At 30.3% G+C, this 16,773-nt stretch overlaps 1 protein-coding gene across 3 annotated transcripts in view; it reads left to right on the plus strand.

The window, feature by feature from the left end:
- Nucleotides 1-16,773, plus strand: part of LOC107448378 (steroidogenic acute regulatory protein, mitochondrial) — a 46,260-nt gene that overhangs the window by 20,830 nt on the left and 8,657 nt on the right. The window contains exons 1-3 of one of the 3 annotated variants that reach the window (XM_016063546.4): nt 2,803-2,961; nt 13,918-14,073; nt 15,945-16,040. In XM_016063546.4, coding sequence (XP_015919032.2) covers nt 2,860-2,961; nt 13,918-14,073; nt 15,945-16,040 — 354 coding nt within the window. In that variant the 5' untranslated portion in view covers nt 2,803-2,859. Of the gene's footprint in view, nt 1-2,802; nt 2,962-13,917; nt 14,074-15,944; nt 16,041-16,773 lie in introns of those variants that run through there. The other 2 variants (XM_016063547.4, XM_071187856.1) reach the window with 2 other exon arrangements.

Below are 16,773 nucleotides of genomic sequence, written 5' to 3' on the forward strand. Positions count from 1 at the left end.
GGTCTGTCAAATTAATTTACTAGGGAGTTCCGCTAACAATTTAAAAAGTTGTTCTTGATTTATGTTGTCATACGCCTGTTTGAAATCTATTAATAATGGATGCTTATAAAATTTTTCTAAAATATTTCTGATACAAAATTTTTTTATCAGCAGTCGATCAGCCAGCTCTAAAATCACATTGATAATCGCCAATCAATTGACTATGACAATTTTATTATTAGCTCTATCGTTTTGTATTATAGCAACCGATCTTCACCTTTACAAACTTCATTTAAATCTGTCTATTGGTTCTGGAGTTTGTGGTGAACTATGAAAATTATCTTAATTTTAAACTCCAGTATTCAAACAAAAACAAAAAAAACTCTTAATAAAAATTATTATTTTTAGTAGAAGTTGTCTATATTTTTTTCAATTGTATACAGTACTCAGCGCTAATGTTGTACCTGAAGTTCGCAGTAAAATTGATATCGTTAGAATTAATATGAGAGCCGGCCAGGTGGCCGAGCAGTTAGCGTGCCTGACTGCGAAGCTGATGGCTGCGGGCTCGAATCCCGCTCTGGACATGGATGTTTCTCTCTATGTGTAGTCCTCTGTTGTGCGTGATTGGCGAATGTGACCCACACTATGAACGGGTATCTGTGGCAGTGTCGCGTGGGTAATGTTGCTCACCTCCGGGACTTAGGTTCACAGGTGCCCACTGAGTAACGTTAAATGAGGAACACTTCCGGTATCTCCCCATGTGAAGAACGTAAAAGTTCAGAACCGGCCATTAGAAAAAAAAGGGAAAAAAAACAATTATTATGAGAAAATATCCTCTAAAATGTTTTTTTTTTAAATATTATAAATTTTTCATAGTATGCTTTTATATTTATACACTTTGTATGCCATTTAAGAATTATGTTTTCCCCATTAAAAACTAAAGAAAAAACTGTTCTTAGTAAGCGATAGCTTAGATTTTGAATTCACTTTATTATCATCACATTAAAAGAGCCGAACACTCTAAGCAGCAGTTTCATTAAAGAAAAATTTAATTGTACTGAAAATCTTATAATAAAAGCTAATTACTCTACTCAGTATTTTAATAAGTATTTATTATAATCCTTAAAATCTTCTTTTTCAATGACCGCCTGTGTTAACATCTGTCAATTCAGGCACTTACAGGGTGATTTTGTTGACCTCTCTTTCAGGGGCACCATATTAGTGGGCCAATATTGCTCCCACAGTAAGGACAGATAGTACAGTGAAGGAAAGAACATCATGCCTTGCCCGGGATTTGAACCCAGAACCTTTCTGATGCAAGCACAGTTCCCTGCCCTCTACACAGGCCGGTCGACTAATCCTTAAAATAAACATTTGCAAAATTTTTTCAGTCATGCATAATGAATTTAAAGTAGCAGATTCTTCACAAGAATATTTTATACTAAACAATTCTTCTGTCTAATCATATAATAATTTGAATTATCTTTCAAAGAAAAGTTTATTTACATTATTTTAATCCTGAATTATGATATCACAAAAATATTTTTATATTTTCATTATACATTTAAAAAAAAAACTTAATTTTCAAATTCAATATAGTGAATATTTTTGGTTCGTTAAAAAGTCCCTGAGATAAGGCAAACACTTCCTGCCTAAATATGACCATATTTTCGAGATAACATCTATCCCCATATATTGATAATCAAAAAACCTAAATCAGCCGAGGAATGCTGCTGTAGCTCAGGAGATAGAGCATTCGCCTCTTGATGAGGTGAAACAGGTTCAAACCCCATCGATGGCTGGTTAATACGAATTCTGCTCCTGGCTCGCACTCACCACGATGCTAACATAAAATTTCCTCAGTGGCAGACGGATCAAGGGTTAGAATCCTCTAGTCATGCCGTTGGCATAAAAGTGAGAGATTTTCATGGTTTTCCTCACCATGTAACTCAAATGCGGGTTAGTTCCATTAAACAGTCCACCACAAAACCTAGTTTGTCCCAATGCTTGATCCAGGAGTTCCCATATCTTTTCGGTTGGGTTCAAAATTACAAGACTGCGGAGTGGACATTGATAGTCGTAAAATCAGAATTGGGTCGACTATTCAACGGTGGTTATAAAATGAAATAAAATTCGTCTAAGTAAGGGTATATTTATTCGAAGAAAATACTTCTTTGTGTCTGATTCCGTTGACTTAATTAGTAGTTAGTACTAACCAATCAACAATGAAATCACCTCTAAGAACCATTGAGATTGGCACTCAGTTTGGGAAAATCGAATCATTAACATCAAAATATTCGGGTTGATGGCTTTTGATTTTTTTTTTGTTTTTTGTTTTTGCTTATTGTATAAATAAGTAATTTAAATAAATATTAAAAAAAACTGATTCATCACTATTAATTTAATAAACTAATAGAAACAGAAACACTAAATTCTCTTAAATAATCCTTTAAGAATAGGTGGATATCTCTTTTAAAATAAGTAAATAAGTTAAATAGTAAAATGAAATAATACGTTTATTCAAATTTTATACTATTTACAGATATAAATTATTTTAAACGAGGCTCCATTATTTTCTTAAACTCTCAAGACTAATAAACAATCAAATCACTAGTCACATGAATAAAATTTTTTAAAATTACTAAAACTGAGAAAGGAAAATAATGGTTCAGTTCCATAACTTATAAATTCTTTATAAAAAATATTTTTAAAAATTTAATATCATGTGCGTTATTTAATCTGAATGTGTAACCTAACTTTTGCAATCATGCTAAATAATTTTGATACGTCAATTTAACTTCCAATCAAAAATGATACCCGTATCAGAATAATATCCTTTATATGCTTGCTTTCTCCCCGGAATTTTAAAAAAATGAAAACATGTTGATCCACATGGTATTTGATTGTGTTTCTCTCTTAACGACCAATGACACTCTTCATCAATGGATGACGCAATTTCTTGTTCCGCATCATCCAATCAAAGTGAGTAGATTTTTTTTCGAGGTAATGCTTAGAGTTTCTTTTTTAAAATGTAGAATTCGAGTGTGAAAATTTTATTGTTAATAAATTAATGTTTCATATATTTTCGTTCAGTTTTTTTAATATTATACAGTGTCATATTTAAATACGAATTTACTTCTAATGTATGTTTTAAAATTTGTAACTTCTTTAAATTGTCATAATAAGCAGGTTGGCTATATATTTCAGCAATTATGCAGGATTTTTTTTTAAGTTTCATTGTTTTTACTTTCAAATTTCATTCCTAACTATAAAGTTAGATAAAAAAAAATCATTTGAATCATTTGGCTGAAAATTAAAAAAAATATATATATGCATTTTTGATTTTTTTAAAAAGTAAACAATTTGATAATATTCTCTTGTCTTTATTTTTTAATTTTATTTTATTTATTTATTTTTTAATACTTGGATGGCTATTGGCGTATAGTGCAAAAGAAAGTGCATTAACCTTTCCTTACCCTTTCTTTCAATATTCTTTACCCCTTTGATATAAAATTTTTATTTTGCATATTTTAACTATTTTTTTCCATTATTTTGTATTAATTTAGGTCAAATAAGTGAGAAACATTATATTTAGCACATAAATAATTTATAGTTGTGCATACATCATACATATTTATAGTTTACGCTCCTAAAATGCGATTCCAAATATTCAGATAAAATAAATTATAGTAAAAACAAATAAACAATAAGCATATATAAAATAAATAATTAATTTTTTTACATAAAAATTTAACAAGCTTATTTGAAACAAATAAACAATTATCATACATTGAATACATAGATGCACTTTTAAAATCAGGAGCATATTAAAATTTGCTTTCCTTAAAATGTAAAATCTAAAATTCATAAAAAAGGAACGCAGTATGCCATGCTGGCAAATGTCTTAAAACCGTTTTATTTACTTATGATAATAGGCACTTAAGATAAAAAAAAATTCTCTATCGATGACTGATATTTAAATAAGTATCGTTTTCGATTTTGTGCTTATATAAGAAGCTTTTGCTTTATATCCATAATGAATACCTTTTCCATTCGTCAGAAAATTTTTCGACAAAAATACTAAAGAAATTTTCTAACAATTACGACATAAACTTTTTATTTCTGTTAAACAAAATAAGTTTGCTCATTGAAGGTCAAAGATCATTAAAAAAAAAACTTCGAGATAGAGCTACTATCTTAGACTTTGACCTACAAAATCTGTTTGTGCCAAAATAAAACCACGCAGGTTTATATTTCTGTGAATGAATACTAATGAGTACCAAAAAAAATCAACACATGAGTGGTGTGCAGTGCGAAAAAAAAAATCGGTTCACCCTGAATAACTTTTGATCTAATGATCGAATCTCCACGTTCTAGAACTCAATGTTAATGGCTCGAAGGGGTGATCTCAAAAATGTTAACTAATAAGTGCAGACGATATTTTAAGTTACGAAATCTGACACAGAAACGTACTTTCGATGAATAAACATACAATTGTTTTGATGGATTCGGATTTCTGATCCTCAAAATATAGGGGGTAGCCGTAATCTGTGAAATATGGTTCCAATTGTATGGTCAGGAGAGCGCTTCAAAGTTTCGATCCCTTAATGTTAATTTTATTTTTGCGTGATTTGCTTTGAAGTGATTTTACTTTTTAAGTGAATTGAAAAATATTTACACAAAATTATAAAATTTGTTTATCTGAAGATAATTCCATGCAAAAAATAACTTAAGGTAAATATTTATTATTTTTCATAATGTTATTTTAGAATGGTCTCGAAAAATTTTTGTTATAAGGTATAAAATTTTTTGCATCATATTGAAGAAAATAATTTTGCGTGGCAAAATACAAAATTTGAACAAAATCGGTCTGGTAGTTTTTGAGAAATTGAATTTCAAAAAAGTCAGATACTTAAAATTCGATTTCTCAAAAACTATTCGATCGATTTAGCTCAAATTTTGTATTTTGCCGTGAAAAATTACATTCTTTAAAATGATGCAAAGAAAAATTAAATTTGACATTCATTCTTATAATTCTTCTACTTCAAAACTTTTTCGACCATTCTTAAATAAAATAATAAAAAATAATAAATATTTAGTGAAAGTTATCTATTGCATGAAATTATTTATAGAAAAAAAAATTATGACTTTGCGTAAATTTTTTTCAATTTGCCTAAAAAGTTCTTGAGATATAGTGAAATACGCGAAAAGTAAAATTAACATTGAGGAGTTTAAACTTTAGAGCGCTCTCCTGACCATACTATTGGGACCTCATTTCACAGATTGCTGCTTCCACCTATATTTTGGGGGTCTGACATCCAAATCCGTCGAAAAAATTTCATATTTATTCACAGAAAGTACGTTTTTATGTCTGATTTTGAAACTTAAAATATCGTCTGCACTAATTAAGTAGTTTATTTGAGGTCACACTCTTGAGCCATTAAGATTGAGTACTAGAACGTGAAAATACGATCACTAGTTCAATGATAAAAGTAATAGAAAATACGATCATTAGTTCTCAGAGTGGTCCATTTGTTTATGCTTCTAATTTTTTTTTTTTGTTGTTTTTTTCTTGCCTTTTTTTTCGCGTATTTTACATTTGGCATGACCTTATAATTTACCTTAAAGTAGCAGGGAATAAAATTTTGCACAGCTTTCAAGTTCTTTAACTGTCTTCTTTAACTGTCAAGTTCTTTAACTTGCCAAAATTAAACTATGAAATTTGCTGGAAAAAAGTCTAAAGTATACCAGAAACAAAATCAATTTACTGATTTATGGTTACTGACTCAACTTCTATTTAATAAGGTTTTAAACATAGAGACCTGTGCCTGTGTAATTAAATACAGAAATAGTTTTTAATTGAAACGATTTTTTGAAAAGATGGAAATTGGATCTTTACTTTAATTAGGAATCGCATTGTCACGTGATAGTTCATACGATAAGGCTATTTTTCGAAGGCTCCCTCGTAATATGAAATGATGCTTTTTTATGAATAACATGCTATTTTTATTACTGTTGTGAGTTTGTTACTGTTATTTATGACTGTTAGGTCAAGTTTAGCCTATCTAAAGCCAGCGCTGTTTGTAAAAAATGGCGCAAAACGTCCATATAGAGAAAAGCCACAGTTTTGCGAAAATGAAAAGCGTTTGAGGTCTAATTTTTTATTAATATTTAAAAACTTACTCCAATGTTGCATCACCTGGGCTTAACAAATGTGAAAAAACTGAGAATAAGGCAGTGATTTTGATAATTTTTATCTAGGTGGGAAAATGCTGCCAAATTGGCGTTTTTTAAAAAAGTTGGATAAGTCCGCTCTAAGGCCCAGATAATTCTTCACGGCAAGATTTATAATAATGTTTTAATATAATGTATATAAATATAAAGTGCTTCATATATAAAGTGCTTCAATTGTAGGGCATTTAAATTATGGCTTTTTTATTTTTTGTAGCTACTGAGTTTCGAAAAACAGTGTTAATGCTACGAAAATGTAAATTTCTAGTACAATATTTATTTCTGTAAGATGACATTTTAAAAAGTGCAATGTAGCGATTCGTCAAGCAATGGTGTTCTTAAGCTCTAATTTCAAGCTTCTAAACTTGATTTTTTTTTTTTAATATCATGGTAAAAATCAAAAGAAAAGATCTGGATATTAATCTATGTTTTTCTTTTTTTCAAATTCTTTACTTAAAATCTAAAATCTATATAATTAAAGCTGATTTTATCTAATTAAAGCTGGGGTAGTCTTGTAACCTAATCTATGATTTTACTAATATTTTGTTAATTGAATATTTGTTAAGTTGAAACACTACTAAAAAATCACACGTTAAAAACTTAATACGAATAAAATTAAAATAAAAACGAATCCTTTTAGTAACTTTGATTTAATCATCATATTTCACGCTCTGAGTTCAAATGTTAATGTTTTGAAAGAGATATTTTAAATATGCTAATTAATTAATGCGGAAGATAATTTAAGTTTAAAAAACAAACACAAAAATGTACTATCTCAAAATAATCATTCTACTGTGAGAAATTCGAGTTATTAGCACTCAAATTCTTGAGTTGGGGGGGGGGTAATTCAAAAAAATTTGCCAACGACACACCCATGGTAATCTATGGTAACTTATAGGAACCATAGAAATTTATAAGGTAAGGTACCATACGTCTATGATTACCATATTATAGCCGTCGTAGAACAGCAGACCCAATTTTTTGGGTTTACGACTACTAATGTTCAACTCCGTAGCCTTGTGATTTTGAACCCAATCCAGAAGACAAGGGAACTCCTGGATCAAGTATTGGGAGAAATTAAGTCTTCGTGGAGGACTTTTTGATGGAACTAATCCGCATTTGTGTTACTTAGAGAGGAAAACCACGGAAACCTCCCACGGTTAGCCTGACTAAATCACTTTTTAAGCATCTTAAAATTAATCAATATCCTACCAGTTTCAACAATGTTTTTCTAAATTTTTGAATTGAAGACTTTTATATAAACTGCTTGATTTTGGATTAAAATAATTTTCGAAGAATTTAGTGCAGACAGGCGACTGCTTAGTGCAGATGAAAAATATCAAAAATGGTGAATGGATCATGGGTTAGAGTCCCTTCGAGGCTTTCGTGGATTTCCTCTCCATGTAACGCAAATGCCCATACAAAAAATACTATCAAAAAGTGCTTCGCGAAGTCAAATTCCTCCCAATACTTGATCCAGGAGTTCCCTTGTCTTCTGGATTTTTTAAAATCATTTTTTAATTAAATTATAAAAAGATAGGTATTAGTTTTAAATAACTATTTCTATGCATGAAATTTTCTTTAGATATACGTGTTTAAGTATTGTAAGTTGTAGGAAAGTTTTTTTTTTGGTTTTATGAAATGAGTTTCAGAGAGGGGGCAACAATCGGAAAATGAATATGTAAAATAAATTGAGGGATTATGTTTTCAAGATTATTTTGTGGACTGAATCATAATTCAAAGCTATGTAAATTTTAATAATCCATTTGAGGGTCGAAACTATTAATCCTAGTAGATAGTAGAATCATCTGTTCATTGGATCATCTGAAAAATCATTGAATTGCACGCACCCACTGTCTCTGTTATTCCGTTAAAATATGCAAATTTTAATGCCTTATTTGACGATCAAAAATTCATATCCGATAAAATAGAAGAATCATTCAAAGAAATGTACTTTCTGCTTCTTTAAAGGATTTGTGTTTTGTGTCTGATTTAGAAAATCTTTTTAATTTTGCCGACTAAATTATTTTGTTAAAATATACAATTTTTAATATTTTATTGCGTGGTAAAAAATATAAAAAACGAATTAAATAAAAGGGAAATAAACAGTAATGATGAAATAAATAAAAAATGAAATAAATAAAAAATAAAATAAATAAATAAATAAATAAATCCGTCTAGAAAAAATATCATCAAAAGAAACGTACTTTTTGCTTTCTTCCGTAGTATGTTTTTGAGTCTGGTTTTGTATTTTTTTATTTTTTATTATTAGATGCTCAAAAATTTTAATTGACTAGAAAATAAAATCATCTAAAAAAGTGTGCTACCTTTTTCTTAATAAGAAGTAAGTTTTTGTATTTGATTTCGTAATTTTTTCATTGTGCCGACTCATTGTGGAACGAAAATCCATTTTTGGGGTCTCAAATGGGAAAAATTATGTATTTTCAAGAGTTACTCTAAAAGAAGCACTACTAGCTAACACACTAAGATTCAATCAAGAAAACACTCAATGCAACATAAAAGCGGATGATTATCAAAAGATAAAAACACATATGGTCCACCAGGCCCATAAGACTAGCCATAAATACACTAACCTACCAACAAGTACTAGAACTAACAAAACAACGACGGTACAAATCTACACCGATGGTTCCAAAACAGACAATGGAGCTGCATTCTGTGTTTACCACAACAACCAACATACAGATACATACAAATTTACGCTAAAACAAGAAAACACAGTGTTTCAAGCAGAGGTTTTAGCCATCAAAGAAGCCATCAATTGGTTAGAGACGCACAGCTGCAAAGATGCAATAATTTTCACAGACAGTCTGGCTAGTATACACGCTATTAGAAAAACGAAGCAAAAAGACCGACACGTGGTAACAACACAGAGACAACTAGAACACCTAATCAGAAAATGCAACACACAAATACACTGGGTGGCAGCGCACACAGGTAACATAGGTAACGAGGCAGCGGATTTACCGGCTAAAGACGCAACAGCAGGTCACGGGATTCCCAGCGGTGTTCTGCTTCCACCATCGAGCCTAAGAAATAAACTTAAAAACATCACACAAAAACTTTGGCAAGCATACTGGGACGAAAATGAAAAAGGCTATACAACAAAATCATATTACCCTAAAGTAGACACAGACCGACTCATAGACCATCTAGCAGCAATACAATTCCTTACAGAACATGGCTTCTTCCCCTCATTCTTACACAGGACGCAGCGAACAGACACATGCCCATGCGATGACACAGGTACCCCAAGTCACTACCTACATGACTGTCCAATAACTGAATCGTACCACCTCAAAAAACCCAATGAACAAGGCAGAACGATATTTGCAGACAGTTTCAAAAGCAAGCATATCATGCAAAAACTAATAAATATTCTTGCCATAACCAGGAACATCACAGACAATATGTCATAAACCTAATAATTGCTTTGTAAAAATACTGGCAGCAAATACAATCATGAGGTGTTAGGGCTCCAGGCAAACCATTGCTGCAGCATAAAAACACACTCTGGCCCCACCCCTGACCAACAAACATTTGGCAGGCAGTCAGTCAACACAAGCTGTTGTCCGTGAGGCTTATAATAATTAAAAAAAATATATATATATTAAAGAAAAAGCCCACAAGCTCGATTCACACAAACAAGAAATGGCTTAACTGTCGATAAACGCACACACAATAATACACTAATCTATATCATGATCATTTTACCCAGGGTACAAGGGCTTAACAACAGCTGGGTCTTCAGCAGACCAATCAGCGTCCATAGCGGTAAAAATGTTGGCCAAATATAACCTAACTGATATCCCTATGTCTCTCAAGACTCCCAAAATCTCTATGACAAACACTGATACATAGTCTCAAAACATAACACAAACAAAACACGCATATCCCACAATCAACCAAGGACTGGCTTACAATGGCAACCAACGCGGTTGATCACCACACACACCTCACCACTGACCCTGCTCCTAGACACTGGGGGCAAGCAGTGTGCCAGGAGCTTTTCAGCTACCCGTTATGGCTATTCATATAAATTCAAAAAAGAAAAAAAAATGGTGGGGGAGGAGTCAGCCAACTTAATTACTAATTTCTAATAAGTTACCACCATTTATGATTTTGGTAAGTTTTATAATTCACTATCCGCCAAAACACTGCCTCAACTACTACTCATAATAAAAATAGGTAAAACACACAACACAACATAAACAAAACATACATACCCCACTATCAACCACGGACTGGCTCACAATAGCAGCCAACGTGATTGATCACCACACACGCCTCACCACTGACCCTGCTCCCAGTCCCTGGGGACAGACGGTAAGTCCGGAGCTTTTCAGCTACCCGTGATGGCCATTTATGTTAAATGCAAAAGAAAAAAAATAAAAATAAAAATAATAAAAAATAAATACCTGTGACGTGACTAGCTATTTTATATTGTACTGTTATTGTCGATGTCCATCCTTTGAGTCTGTAATGTAACGCTGCTAGTTAATCAATGTAAAATTAAATTGTCGCTACTAGGCCGGGATAGCTTGGTCAGTGGGGTGACGGGCCCATGTCCAAGAGTTCGTGGGTTCGGTCCCCGCCGGTCAAAGACTCCCCGTGTAGTAAATGGTGGCTGATGCACGTTAAATCTGTCGAGTCTCAAAGTCCTCCATGTTCCCATAGCAAATCAATGCCTCTGGGGGTACCGATCCAGGAGTTTCCTTGTCTTCTGGATTGGTTCAAAATTGCAAGGCTACGGCGTTGAACATTGGTACCCGTAAACCCAAAACTTGGGTCGGCTGTTCAACGGCGGTCATGAAATAAAATAAAAAATTGCGTCTTAATCAAAAGAGTTACTTTTATTGCTTTTTATATAATTGGATTAATTGATGATTTTGCCAAATTGACAAATATTATCAGCTTTTGTTTCTTAAAATACGTGTGTCAAAAATATGTCATTTACTTTCATTCAGCAGGGGCAATGTGATAGCCTTTTCAAAATATAAAGTTTGATTCTATAATTTATAATCATTCAAATGACTGCATTAGGAATAATATTAAATTATCCTTAAAAAAGATTTTTCCTTTATAATTTAAAAGTTCATTATTATAAAATATATATTTAATTATCATCTAGATATCATTGTTAGCATTTATTTTATGCAGATAGCTCTATTTCTAGATATTTTTTAGGTTAACTTTATCTGAATTCTATTGCGCTTATTATTTATTTAATAGCAAAACAAAGTTCAGAATCATATGCCTTGGACATTTAATCTCAAAAAAAAAAAAAAAAAAAAATTAAAAGTAACATTAAAAATACTCTATTTTTTCCATTTTAGATGGCGAAAATCGATTTTCCTCCTATGATACAACTAAATCATTTTGTTACCATATTTAATTTGCATTTATCGTAAGTGTATAGTGAAAAAAATAATGAAGTTTTTCGAACAATCGAAAGCAATGAAACAATTGCAAAGTTTTTTCTAGTAACTATGTCTGATGAAATAATAAACACCATTTTTCCAGAAAAGAAAATATTGAAAATAACCTTAACTTCTTTATATCTTTTCTCAAACACTAAAATTATCTTTAGATTGGCAGAATGCATCACCTTTGATAACGCTCTTTTCATTTATTAAAACCGATAACATAAATTCATAATCTGATTTTCGCTGCCAAAATTTAAATTGATAAGGTAATATATTTTCTTTTACATTTGCAATTGATAAACGTTTTATCATAAATTTGGAATAAAAAGCAGTTAATTCAAACAATACATTATATTTTCGTAAAGATACGCGATAATGATAATAATAAATAGAGAAATAAAAAACGTTAACTAAACATTGAAAAAAGCAATTTACTGGCTGAGAGCTTTGATAAATCATGATTGATATATTCACTTAAAAACTGAAAATTTTGAATTGTGGTTTTATCTATCTCATATAACTTGATCCCAAAGCTGAAATGAAAATAGTGTTTAGAGGCATACTGCTTGTAATTTTAGCACTGAATTAATTGAACAGAAAGTGATAATTGCAAACATAATACTTAACGAGCCGTATGAAAAAGATAGATTCCAAGTTTTGTTCAAAACCAAAATCTAAGTCCATTTTGGTATCCAGTAAAACTTTTATGAACAATTCCACAGGAGACTTTTTATCTACACGAATTTAGTTTTTGATACGAGAAAAGGATACTAAGCAAAACAAAATAAAAAGATAGTTTCTAAACACAACTTTCATGCTGTTGTAGATAAAAACCATTTTGCTCAAGTCAAAAAAAAAATAAATAAATAAACATAAAATTAATTAATTAAATAATAATAATTTTTGTGTAACAATTTTTTTCTCTCCATTTATCCATACATAAATAATGAACCTTTATTTTTGGAGAAAAGATAATTTCTACGCAAACATTTAGAATTAGTATTATTTGCCTATAATAAAGCTTCACAATATTATTATTTATTTTAGCAGAATCCTAAGAACTTGCTATTGAATCGAATTCTATTTTACTATGGCTTTAGTAGTTAAATATTAGAATTCATATTGTTAATTAAAAAAAGAAACTTTGTATTTCATTACTTCTACATAATTACGCGAATTCCAAATTTTACTAATTTTTTTTTTCCTTTGACTCCCAGCGAAGGCTGATTGATAGGAATTCCGCAACCGGCTCGCACCGACCATAGTGCTGACGTAAAATATCCTCAGCGGTAGACGGATCATGGGTTAGAGTACTCTTGACTTCAGGCTAGCCGTGGGAGGATTTCGCGGTTTTCCTCTCCATGTAAAGCAAATGCGAGTTAGTTCCCTCAAAAAAAGTCCTCCATGAAGGCAAATTTCACCCAATACTGCAATACTTGATTCATGAGTACCCTTGTCTTCTGGATTGGGTTCAAAATTACAAGGCTACGGAATTGAACATTAGTAGTCGTAAACCAAAAAAATTAGTTTCGCTGTTCAGTGGATTATTCAATGTCATATATATGTGTATTTGTTATTGGTGTATGCATTATGAAAATGAATTAAATTAGCTGAAGTATGGTTTCAAAAAAGAACTGTTATAAACGTTGAGAATAGTAATCATAAAAACGTAATCCTTTATTCTTCAATTTAGCCATTTTATTTTGAATTGAAAAGCTCGAGGAGAAATACCAATTGAAGTTTATATAATTGCATATCGTTTTCATAATTTATTCTATATGTTGTTATTTTAAACAAAAATTATTTTTAAATTTTGCTACTTTTCTTATGGCATTTTCATAAATAAGTTCATATAAACAACTGAGATATTAAATAAGTTGTGGATTGAACATGAATATAACTTTTACTGATTTTAAAAAATTTCTTACTTTCTTATTTCTTACTACCCTTATAATGGAAGACTAAGTTTCAGTGGAACACCTTTTGGAAACCATTGGTAGTGACGTTTGTGGAATCTACATGAAACCTCTAAGAAATATATTTTCTATTTATAAAAAGAAAATATACTCCAATGTCTTCCTTAACCATAATCATAAAAGGGGATTCCCTTTTATGACAAAATTTATTACCCTTTTATGGAAGGGATTTCCTAGAATTTTTTTATCATAAATGGGAAAATAAGTTTAATATTAAGTGCATAAAAATTTTAATAAAAAGTGCAGTTTTATTATTGAAATTGATTTAATATATTTTCTTAAAGAAGAAGAAAAGCAATTATGAAAGCCAAGCTGACAAAGCTATAACAGAGTCAGAAAGAATAATGAATAGTCCAGGTTGGGCAATTGAAAGCAAAGATGAGGATGATGTCATTTATTGCAAAACTCTTCCTCAAATTGGCAAAGTGTTTAAATATGAAGTGAGTATTCTATTATTATTTATGTCCTTCTTAATAATTAAACCCGATGCATAATTAAAACATATGATTAGAAATACTTATAACGCTAATTCCATTTTTGTTTATTATTGATCTATGTAAAAGAATACAACTTTTCTAAATACCAAAATTATCTAAGCATCTGAGCTCAAATCAGGAAAGAAAACGGAAATTTAAAGTACTTTTTGGCCAAAAAAAAACTTCGATTTTTTTTAATTAGCGACACACTTTTTTTTTCTTTTTTCAAACAAAATCTTTGACTCCGATTGACTGGTCGCGTCACATTCAAAAGTTTTATTATGAAGATATAAAATTAATTCCAGTGATATTTTTGTTATATTTTCACACGTTCGTATAAATTTACAAAAAATATTTGTGTAAATAAAATTCACAATTTTTTTTTATCCACCTCGTAATCAGAAAGCTCTGCTTATTGGTGGAAATTTGGTTTAATTTGTCACAAAATACTACCTAGAAGAGAATTATAACGAAAAGAATGAGACACAATGAATTACATAAAACAAATTAACACGATATTCACGCGATAAACTGCAACTTAAAGAATATACTAAAATAAAATAAAATAAGTACTTGTAAGCTCTGCTAGCGTTATATAAGTATTTCAGTGATTCTTTTTTTCAAATTTTTTGCAATTTATTTTCAGAAAATAGCATAATTTAAATATTTCCATATTTGTAAAATCACTCAGATAGTAACTTACAAAATCGTTTTAATTGGTTGGTTAGTTTTTTTACAAAATGAAGCACTCATATTTTTAAATATAAACATTAAAATAATTTTGTGAATACTTCATCAATTAGACAATAAAAAGTGCATAAAAAGATAATAGCTGCCAATAAGAGCCGAAATAGTTCACAAAACTTCGTAAAGGAATACAATTTTTGAAATCTCGCAATTTTTAAATCAACATTAGAAATGAAAATTTAAAATTTATGTGAACTTAAACTATGTTTTGCCATAAAAAGGACAAACTAGTAATTTTTTTTAAAAACATTTCGCAAGGTTTCCTTTTTATTAAAAAAAGAAACATATAGGACTACATTTTTTACCCCAAAATAAGATACATTGCATAAAGTTCACGCCAGAAATATTTTAAGCTTATGCTTAACAGTTCTAAGAGCATTTGAAAGTAGAAATCAAATTAATAAAAAAAAATGTATCCATCAGTGCTGTCATTTTGGCACTTAGGCCACCGGGGTAACTTTGGCCATTTTCTAAAGAAGAGTTTGGGCTACAAAAAAAATACAAAAAAAAAAAAAAAAAAAAAAAAAAAAAAAAAAAAAAAAAAAGAAGAAGAAGAAAAAAAAAAAGCAGTTATTTATTTATTATCCTTTATGACAAATCATAGCTTTTGGATGCAATGTTCGCAAGATTAAGGCAGATGTGTTTCCATTTTGTAATAGTTATAATTCGTAAAGTGACAGCTGAGCAAACAATAAGACTACCTTAGTCATTTTGATCCACGAAGAAAATAGCTGGTAAAATTTGTGTTTTGTGCGGCATGTTATTTGAGGTAAATTAATTAGTAAGAGGAAATTGACTGATTTGAGGGAGGTTAACTGAATAATTATTGTGTGAGGAAAATTAATTATGCGAGGCAAATTAGATATGAGATATATTTCTAATATGTACTTCAATGTGAGACATATTTCTAATCAAACGCTCGGTGTTGCTTTACTCGGCATTAGCATGATTAGTTTTAAACTTAAATAATTTTAATATCTTTGATTCCAGCAAATTTCACGCATTTATTTCACAAATTATTTTTGGAACAGAAGTGTAAATAAAATTATACCCTTATTAATAAGTTTTATTTTCTTCATTTCATTTAGGGTGTTATAGAAATGGACCCTGAATCGTTAAATAACAAACTATTTTTTAATGTTGACAAAAGTACAGAATGGAATCGGAATCTCTTAGAAGCTAAAGTAAGTTTCATTTAACTGAAACAATTTCAGTATATTCATTTCAAATGTAATTCTATGAAGTAATTCTGTAAGTGTTGTAAAGGTATGAACATTTCTACATGCAATAAAACAATAATACTACGCAATGAAATAATACGTCCAAAAAAGGAAAGAAAAAAAAACAAAGCTGAACCAAATTTTCGAACTTATCTCTTCTCAGCGTCTTATGTTTTTTTAAAGATCCTTTCCTTGATCTAAAAATTTCGAAGGGTTTCTGTAACGAAAATAGTCACTATGTTTACAATGAGTTATATAAAAATAAAGAAAGAAAGAAAAAAGTTAACAAAATTTTCAAAAACTACAGAGTTCAAATATTTGACATAAATTTTAAAAACTGTGTCAGGTATGGATGACTGAGTGAATGCAAACAATAACAAAACTTGAAGAAACTTCCGGTGGATCCCTCTGCTTATGCTTACGAGGATTCTAGGAAGCTTTATTATTGAGATTTTTGATCAAATTTAAGCAACATTTTCCCATTCTTAAGAGCTCGCTGTCATTTATAAATTCCAGGTCGTGAGACAGATTCAACAAAATTAACTTTAGGCAAACTATAAGTGTTACCCTGTATGTTAGAAGCAAAAATATTTAAAAGCGAGAAAAAAATTCTGCGTCCATAGTCTTACATTTTTAATTTTTATTAATACGACACCTTGTTTCAGCATTAGCGATGCGCTTAAACATGAAATNGAAG

Source organism: Parasteatoda tepidariorum, chromosome X1 (genome assembly GCF_043381705.1).
Source record: "Parasteatoda tepidariorum isolate YZ-2023 chromosome X1, CAS_Ptep_4.0, whole genome shotgun sequence".
NCBI lineage: Eukaryota > Metazoa > Arthropoda > Arachnida > Araneae > Theridiidae > Parasteatoda > Parasteatoda tepidariorum.